The sequence below is a fragment of the Galeopterus variegatus genome, unplaced genomic scaffold (assembly GCF_000696425.1).
Source record: "Galeopterus variegatus unplaced genomic scaffold, G_variegatus-3.0.2 Scaffold1535, whole genome shotgun sequence".
Lineage (NCBI taxonomy): Eukaryota > Metazoa > Chordata > Mammalia > Dermoptera > Cynocephalidae > Galeopterus > Galeopterus variegatus.
This window is the reverse complement of record NW_007727646.1, coordinates 61912-71030: the sequence shown is the minus strand read 5'-3', so window position 1 is coordinate 71030 and position 9119 is coordinate 61912. Positions and strand designations below refer to the sequence as shown.

Here is a 9119-nt window from a genome sequence, read left to right as displayed (position 1 = left end):
CTGTCCCTCGGGCGGGGGCCCCGGCGGACGCAAGTGGGTGGGCCGGCTCCGCTGACAGCCCTCTCTTTATTCCCCGCAGGCCCCCGCGCTCTGGCGGCTTCTCTTCCGTGTGCTATACCCGCTCCCGGCGGACGGAGCTTCGGCTTCGCCCTCCCCGGGTAAGCCCCGCCCCCAGGCAAAGCCCCGCCCAGCACGCTCTGCTCCGCCCACCGGGGGTGGCACTGGCCCCGCCCACTCCCATGGCGTTCTGTTCCGGCATGCCCCGCCCTCCAGGGAAACTCCGCCCACTCAGGGTAAGCTCTGCCCCGGCCAGCCTCGTAAGCCCCGACCCGGGTTAGCCCCAGGCCCAATTCGAGGCCCCGCCCTCTGATTGTCCCCTCTGAGGCGGGTCTCTGCTTGGGGTTCGTCCGGGGCGGTCTATGGAGGGGTCCAGGTGGTGTAACCTCCAGGTGGCGACCTCCTGAGCTGGTGGTCTCCTACCCCAGAGGCCCAAGCCCGATTGGTGAAGTCAGCGCTGCGCGCCCAGGGCTACCCGAGAACTGCGCTGGCGCAGCTCCCCGAGGACAGCTCCCAGGGCAGCCGGGAGCTGCTGCTGGCTGTGTCTTGGCTCCTGGCCCGAGGACCCCTTCTTGAGCGGCTGTTGGCCCAGACCCGCGTGCAGCTGGGCGACGAGATGCCAGTGTGCGAGGTGGGTGTGGGCAGAGGGAGAGCCGGCCCCGCCCTCGCCGGAAGCCTGGGAGTCTCTCCATGGGCTCAAGGTCTGTGGCCAGAGCAACGGCAACCTGGGTCCCCCCACCTGCCCCGTGTCTTCTGCTTTGATCCTCAGGACAGCTTTGTGCCGGGCTCTCCGGCTGCCCCGCTGAGGATGCCGAGACTGGTCCTGTGCTGGGAGCACCTTTATTCTTGCCTCCACTGCCCTCCTTGCCCGGGCCCCTCCTTCGGGGCAGGGTGGGGTGTGGGAGCAGGGCCTGACCCTTGCCCCTTTCCAGTGTAAGGTCCTGGCCAGCTCTGGCCCGTCGGCGTCCCATGTGGAAGCAGAGGGCCCTGTGGACATCCGCCGAGTGCAGTGGCTGATGGGACAGCTGCGGTTCCGGTGGCGACACCTGCTCTGCAGTCAGCAAGAGCAGTGCTCCCTCCTGAGCAAGGTAAAGCAGGCACATGGCTTTCCACCTGGGGCCAGTTATCCTGGCTACACGCCACCCTAGCTCCCTGCAGCCCCACACAGCCCGCTCTGTCTGCCTGCTTTCAGCTCGTCTTGCTAGGTCCATCTTGGGCTGGGGCCCAGGCTTTTGGCTGGGTGTGGGCCTTCCCAGGCCTGGCTGGGGCTGGTGGGGGTTGGGTACTGCCCTGGGGTGGCTCCAGGTGGTCCAGGTGGGGTCCCAGGGCAGGACGGAGCTGGGCAGTGTTGGGGCAGGGGCCAGTGGGCGGACAGGTTCTCAGCCCCACTGGAAGGGCAGAAACTGGGCCTCAGAGAGCCCACAGTGTTGGCTTCTTGTCCCTAGTAGTCACTAAGCACTGGAATGGGTTCCATGCCATGGGGGAGCCACTGACTCCTGGACACTTGAGGGGGAGGAAGGCACCCCCGCACCACATCCTGGTGTGGGCTGATTTGGGGGTGATAGGCAGCTCCCGTAGGGGCCTCTGAAAGCCAGTAGGGGTCAGCTGCAGGGACACAGGTGGCCGGGGTATGCCCGGTGTGAAGTCAGGGCTGATGGGAGGCCGGATGGTGGCCACAGGCAGGGCTCCTTGGTGCTGAGACACCCCCCACCCCCGCAGCCCTGCCCTGGGCAGAGGGTCTGTTGCTCAGTCTGCCTTTCCTGGGACCACTCACTCCCTCTTGTCTGGCCTTGGCTCCAGCCACCTTACCTGCTTGGGACATGCTCACCTGTTAAATCTCTGTCCCTCCCTGCCCCCCTTGGCAGCCGCTCTCTGTCCCCACCATTGGCCTCACTGGACCGCTGTGCCAGTTCAGAGGCTGTTCCTCCCCCTACTCATGCCTGCAAAGGAGGTCTGAACCTTCCAGAGCCTGGCACTTGACAAGGCAAGGGGGGAAGCAGGGTGTCCTATTCCACCCCCACCTTCCCTTCTGAGATTGCCTGGTACCCCTACCTCTGCAGGGGGCCCCCTAGTGGGCCCTGGGCACTGGGCCAGACCCCTAGTGGTGCTGACAGCAGTCTTGAGCCTTCCCTGCCCAGCTGTGGCCCTCTCTGAGTCCCGTTTCCTCACCTGCACTCAGGGCTCCAAAGGCCGGCCTCACTGGACCAGTGGAGGCCCAGTGCTGTGGGGAGGTACCCACTCCCCTCAGCCTGGGATTTGCATGCCTGTTTCAGATCCACGTGTACACCCGAGGCTGCCACAGTGACCGGAGCTTTGGCCATCTGTCTGTTGCTGAAACTGAGATGCTCAGGGACCCAGAGGGTGGCCAGCAGGTGAGGGCTGGCAAGGGGCTGTGGTGAGTGCTGCACATGGTGAGGAGGTACCTGTTTGAGGAGGACCTGGGGCAGTTGTTGGGCTTTGAGCTATGGGTGTCTCTTGGTGTTTGCCAAGCTCACCGTCATTGCTGGGGTGGGTGACAGGTCTGTCCTCCGGGCCTCTCCAGCCCCATGGACCATCCACCTTTCCGGGAATCCAGACCAGGGGCTGTGTGTGCATGTCCTCTGTGGCTGGGCATGGCCAGGATTCAGGGGACATAGGTGGGCCAGGTTAGCATCTGGCTAAGTGGGGAATGGCTGGAATTAAGGAACACTGATCTTAGGTCTGAGCTGAGGTGCCTCAAGCCCATACAAGTGTCATCTGGTGTGTGAGAGGTACCTGGAGGTGGGGAGGGGCTGACCCAGCACACAGTCCACACTGGGCGACCAGCTAGGCACAGGGCTGACCATGGGAGGGGACAGCGCCCTTCAGAGCCTGGGGCCAGGCTCACATGGGGCCTGTTTGGATGGGTCTGCCAAGATTTGGAGGGCATTGGTTCTGCTTGCTGAGCTGGGGGTACTTGGGGGGCTCAATGCTTGTAGGCAGGGCTGCCCCAGGCATCGGGGTCCTGGGCAGATCCTGGGCCCCAGATAGCACAGCCCTGGAGAAAAGCTGGGTTCTGAGCCCCTGATGGCCATGTGACCTCGGCCAGCTGATGTCCTCCTCTGTTTGTCTGGGACTGCTGGCGCACTTACCGGAAGTGCATCAGGGTTGGCCGGGCCCCACGCTTCTTTCTGTCCAGTTCCTCCACCCCTGCTGTCCCCTCCCCTCATCTCTGCTGACTTCCCATCCCTAGCTGGGTTAAGATGGGGTTTAGGTCCTCATTAAAGTCCACAGCATAGAGTTTAAGAGGAAATGATGAAATGGTGCTCCCTGAAACATCTCTTCTTTAAATTTAATTAGACAAATTATACTCAAACTAGTAGATGCCCTGGGAAGGCAATCAACATTAGGGCTAATAAAAAGCTTGAATAGTATAAAAGGGCTGGAGGAGGTATTGTAGAACCTTTCTAGCACTTATGAGAGGTAAATTAACACCAATTGCTAAACATAGAAACTGGATAAATTTCAATATTCATTTAGAAATTAATTTTATGATGCTGTCCTAAGTATTAAAATACAGGTTATACTTAAATCATTCAAAGTTTGGCATGTTCACACATGTGCACAAAGTATTTGATAGATATTTACACACTGGGAGACACAATTATGGTCTGACTTTGGAGTTTTGGCAGATCTGGGTTCAAATTCTGGCAAGTTTCCCTACTAGCTTTTTTTGGGTGCGTGTGATCCGAACCCTCGGGCGGGAGCGCCGCCGCGCTTCCCAAGCGGCGCACTATCCAGTGCGCCACCGGGCCGGCCCCATCCCTACCCTTCTTTTTGAGGGCCTGCCCACCTATCATTATTGGTTCTTTTCTCTTGGCTGGCTTTGTCTGGACGTGGCTGAGGGAGGAGTCCCAGGACAGGGCTGTCAGTCCCAGGGCTGGCTGTCACCTGTGGCCTGGCTTTGGACCATTCCGAGTAGTAGGGCCTGCATGTTGGACAAGAGGGCTGAGGCTCGGGGCTGGTGTGACCCCTCCTTCTAGGCCCAGTCCCCTTTTTCTGCCTCTTCCCTCCTTAGTCCCTGAGACTTGGCCTCTCCACCTTGTGTGAGGGCAGGCTCGCCCTGCAACCTGGACAGATGGGAGCAGGGGGACTCAGGGGTCAAAGGCAGATGGCCCAGCTCCTGGCCCCCACAATATCTGTCATCTGCTGGAGGCAGATTCCAGCTCTGGAGCCTGGTGCATGCACCCTTGTGGACTGAGGCTGACTGTCTGGCCCCGGGTGCCAGCTGGGCCTACGTCCCTGGCTGAAGCTAGGGACAGCCTAGGTAGGGCCTGCACTTGGCCTTGGAGGTACTGAGGCAGCACTTGGGTGTCCTGACGTGCTCTTGGCTCTGTTCCTCTTTTAGAGGTGACTCAGCGAGGCATAGGCCTCTAGCCCATGGGGCTGGAAGCTGCCCTGGCTCCAGCTTGGTCCTGCCTGGGACTCCTCTGTGGGGCCACCCTCTGTGGTGGGATGGGGACCTGGCAGGGTGAAGCTCCCTCTTCTCCTGGAGGCTATCGTGTTTGTGCCGCAGGATTCTGGACAGCTGTTCTTGGAAACTGGAGACTGTTCTTGGAAACAGCATTACCTGCCGTTCTGTTAGGTGTGGGGGATGTGTGAGATGGGGCTTCTGCTCTTCTCATAGCCAGCTGGGTGGTGGACGTGGCTGCAGGTGGTTCTGACTGCAGGTCTGCCTGACTCTGCTCCGGCCCGGATGGGCAGGGCCCTTGGCCTCTCATTCAAGTCCATATACATCCGCCACCTCTGCCTGCCTGGCCTGCACTCTGGGTTCCTATGGAGCCACGGGTGGTGGGGGATTTGGGTGTGGAGGGCCTGGCATGTGCTGTACCCAGCAGGGGTGTCTCTCTCTGCCTGATTGAACTTGCTTTCTGTGTGAGTGTGGGTCGGCAGAGCAGCCACTGCGGTCTGGCTGTTTGTCCTGGCCTTAGACATGCACAGGGTGGAGGCGAATGTGTTTGGGGGGCACCCTTGATTCCCAGATCACCCAGCAGTCTGTCTTCTAGAAGGAACTGGGTCTGCACCACTGGGGGTGGGGGGAGGGCTGGCGAACCAGAGGACTGGGGGCTGGGTGGTGGCTCCTGGCTCCAGCTTCTCGAAGCAGGGCTAGGGGCGGTGGTGCTGGAGAGTGTGGCCACACTGCCTATGAGCCTCTGGGCGCATTGCATGCACAGGCATCTCCTGGCTGTGCTCCGTAGCATGTGCATTTGTGCAGGGCCAGCAGGCGCCTGGCTGTTGGGATGGGGAGGTTGGGGGTGGGGTCTTCTGACCTGGCTCAGCTCTATGATCTCCACCTAGTGCCCCAGTCCATCCTCCATCCTCCCACCTGGGCCTCTGTGCAGACTCCTCCCTGCTTTTGGGGTCCCTGGTTACCCAGAGCCCGGAAGGTTCCCCAGTCCTGGGCCTCCCCATCTGCCTGCAGCCCCGTAGGTGAAACCCCAAGTCAGTCAGGGATGTGGGGCAGAGGTCTTGGGTCAAGGGGCACCTGGACTCAGCCCCTGGCCCTGTGGGATTTGCATTTGGGGTTGGCATGGGGGACCATGGGCATTTCCCAGAAGGGGAGGGCCAGCTCCAGCCAGGCCGGTAGTGCCTGATTGTGTGTCAGGGTGGGGGCCACTTGCTCTGTGGAAAGGGTGCTGAAGCTCGAAGGGAGCTGGCTTAGCCGGTAGGTGGGCCGTCGAGTCACCACCAGGGTGTCCTGCTGATTGCTGTGGCACAGAAGGAGGGAGGGCTCTAGTGGCAGGGTGTGCAGTGGGTGGGGTGGCAGGGTCTTGGCGCTGGGGGTCTGCTGTCCATTCATGGGTCCTGCAGGAGGTCCTGACCCAGCTGTGGTTTGCTTTCCAGCTGCTGCGGATGCTGGAGTGTGAGAACGCGCGCCTGGAGGCCGCTCTGGCGTGGCGGCGCTGCGAGCTGGTCTTCTGGCAGTGGATGGTAAGCAGGCCCTGTGCGCTCCTGTCTCCCCTCTTCCTGGCCTTGACCGCAGCAGCCCTGTGGTGGTGGGGTTGGGGGGGGTCTTCCCATTTCCCAGAGGAAGAGGAGGCTCTAGGGAGGCCACTCACCTCTAAGAGTGAAGCTGGACTTGCACCCAGGCCTGGTGGCTCTGAGTCTGGGGCTCTTTCTAGAATGTCTGCTTTTCTTGTGGGGAGGCCCGATGCTGCCTCTGGCCTATACTTGTCGGGAGTCTGCAGCCTTCCAGAAGTCTGGTCTTTGTGCCTCCCTGAGCACTGTGCCTTCTGGGGTGATGGTAGCTGTCCAGCCCGTGGTGGGACCTCGGTGGGCCACTACTGCGCCCTGGGCTTCTGTGCCCTCTGTCCCCACTGGCTGGGAAGCCTGTGCTTGGTGCATGCCCTCTCCTTGCTCTCTCTCTGAAGGACACAGTTCTGGATGCTTGCCCCCCAGAGGCCCCTGCTGTGGCCTCACAGCCCACATTCCTGCCCAGAATCCCTGAGTACTGGGTGGACGAGTTGGAGCTGGTGGCGCGGGAGCTGCAGGCCCTGCAGGAGGAGCTGAGGCTGGCGGTGGAGCCCCGGCGGGCAGCCTGGGAGGCCAGGGTGAGTGCCCCCGTGCCCTGCTGTGTCCGCTCCTCCCAGCCTCGGCCCCACCCCTTGCTCGGGGAGGGCTGGCTGGAGGGCTCTAGTTGAATTACACGGCTTAATCTGATTAGGTTTGGGGCTGGCCAATAATCTGATTAGGTTTGGTAGGTGATACACCCCCACGCGCCAGATTCTAGTGGGGCGGGAGGTGCACGGTGAGGGGTCCCCGCCGCCCCCAGACTACCCTGTTGGTGGTCGGCCCATTCTACAGGGGATTCTTGCCTGAAGAGAGGAAGCCTGAGTGCTGTGGTGGGGGCTGGGGCTCTGCGCCGGGCCACAGGCCGCGGGTCTGCTCACACGTCGCGGTCGTTTCTCCATGCGCTTGCCCGAGACCTGTTTGACCTGCTGGTGGACGCGTGGGTCACCCCTCCCCCAAACACCTGGCGCGTCCTCCCCCCGGGAGCAGGTTCGTGGCTGTGAACACTGGGCCACGTTCGCCCCATCTGCTTCCCTTTTCTAAAGCATTTTCCCTTAAAATTTTCAGTAAGCGCTCTAAAGAGCAAGGGCATTTCCTTTGTGCCTGCAACCCCAGGCACTGCTGCCGCCCCAGTGGGCGTCCACCTGCCTCCACCTGCTGTCCTGCTGCTGCAGGCTGCCTGTGGCTGGGTCTCCCCCCGCCAGGCCGGGCTGGAGCACCCCCCATCCCCGCCCCTCCCGCGACAGCTGAAGCACCCCTGAAGTGTGCCGGCGATCCTCTCGTGGAAACCGAGCAGTACTTGTCCCAGCTCAGGGCCCTGTTCCTTTTTGAGAACTCCAAGAGCAGAGCAGTTCAGCAGAGCCCCAGGGGTTCAGGGCAGGAGGGGATGCAGCCTCCTCTAGCTCCTCAGTGTGGCCATCCACCCTACCAGGCCAATTGCCCACGGCTTTGGGATGGGACTGCTCTGAGGGCCAGAGGCAGCAGCAGTGGGAGTCCCCCAGCCAGGCGTCGCTGGGTCAGCCCCACCCCACGCTGCCTGCTCCTGGGGGGCAGTGGGAAGGTGGGAAGCTGATTTAGCAAAGGGAGGTGGGTGGTGGGAGGGTGGGCTTGGAGGGGTGTCCCTGAGGGTCTTCTCTCTGAGCTCTGGAGGGACTTTGAGAGACTTGGCCTGCTGGGAGCTGCTAAGCCTACTCCCCCTGCCTGGCAAGCGAGTTGGGCCTGCAGCTGGGTGGCCCTGAGAGAGGGGACCTGGGGGATGGAGGCTGGTGACCCTGCTCCAGCAGGGCTTTGGGGGCAGCCAGGCTGCCCACCCCTGTCCCTGTGGCTCCACTGCCCCTGGCTTACAGGTGCTCAGTGAGGGTTAAGCAGGGCTGGGACAGGTGGGGGCCGTTGGAGCTGGCCTGGGCTTGGCCCACTTTTCTTTGGATGAGGCGAGATCTGAACAGCCCTTTGGGAGGCAGTGGGTGCTGCAGGGCTGTTGGGAGCTGGCTTCTGGAGTCCTGAGGGGGGCCTGAGGCCAGCGTTCTGGGGAGACAGAGCCGCCCTTTGGCTCACGAGTCCCTATGTCTTCTCCCATGCAGGTTGGAGGCCAGGGCTGGGGGCCGGAGTGGACTGCTATGCGGCGGGCTTTGAAGGAGGCTGTGGAACAGGAGCTTGCAGCCCTGCAGCGGTCCTGGGAGCAACACAGGGGCCTAGCGCAGCCCCATGGGCCCCACCGGCTGGTGAGAAGTGAGGAGGGGGCAACAGGAGGCTGGGGCCTGTGGGCGTCTGAGGTGATTGGGACGCTGAAGAGCCAGGAGGCCTGTCTGGAGGCAGTGCTGTGCCAACTACAGGGACAGTGTCGGCAGGAGCTGGCCAGGCTGGCGGGAGCCCTGCCTGGCCTCATCTGGATCCCGCCACCTGGACGCTGAGAGCCACAGCCATGCCCTCCCTGTGTGAGACCTGCCCTGGCCCGCCTGGCTGGGTGTCAGAGGAGTAGATTCCAGGATAGGTGGCTGCAGAACAATGCAGGTGCAGAGCTCCAGCCAGACATTCACTCCGGGACTGGGGCTGTCCTGACTTTGGCCAGAGCCCAGCCCTTGGCCAGCACTCTGGGGGAAAGATCAGGCTGGTCCCCCTGAGGAGGTCATAACAGGCCTAGTCTGGTGGTTGTGGGCATTCAGGGTCTGCAGGGGACTCAGAAATAAACTGTGGAGGCCTTCCTGTAGGGACCAGAGGCCTGCCCTTCCTGCTACCCTTTCAGGTTTGCCTGTCGGGGGATGGGAGGGAGAGGAGTAGAGCTCAGGCTCAGGGGAGGGAGAGCCTGGGCGGTGGTGGCTGAGGCTGGGCACGGTGCAGGGCTGGCTGACAGCACATGGTGAGGGTCAGGGGCCGAGGGGGAGTGGTGGCTGTGGAAGTCCAGGACTCCCCTGAGTGGAATTGCCCCGGTGACCCCCTGTGCCCTGTTGTCCTGGGTCCCACTGCATGCACTAACTCCAGGCTGTGAGCACAACCTCTGACTCCTGTCCTGGGCCATGGACATGCCTGGTGGGTGT

The 9119-nt window shown here is 62.2% G+C and overlaps 1 protein-coding gene across 1 annotated transcript in view; it reads left to right on the top strand.

The window, feature by feature from the left end:
* Positions 1-8818, top strand: part of LOC103594337 (chromosome unknown open reading frame, human C14orf80) — a 12576-nt gene extending 3758 nt beyond the window's left edge. The window contains exons 3-9 of the mRNA XM_008577553.1: positions 80-158; positions 486-688; positions 990-1145; positions 2331-2429; positions 5920-6006; positions 6447-6626; positions 8166-8818. Of these exons, the coding sequence (XP_008575775.1) occupies positions 80-158; positions 486-688; positions 990-1145; positions 2331-2429; positions 5920-6006; positions 6447-6626; positions 8166-8495 (1134 nt within the window). The 3' untranslated portion in view covers positions 8496-8818. The remainder of the gene's footprint in view (positions 1-79; positions 159-485; positions 689-989; positions 1146-2330; positions 2430-5919; positions 6007-6446; positions 6627-8165) is intronic.
* The last annotated feature ends 301 nt before the right edge of the window (positions 8819-9119 follow it).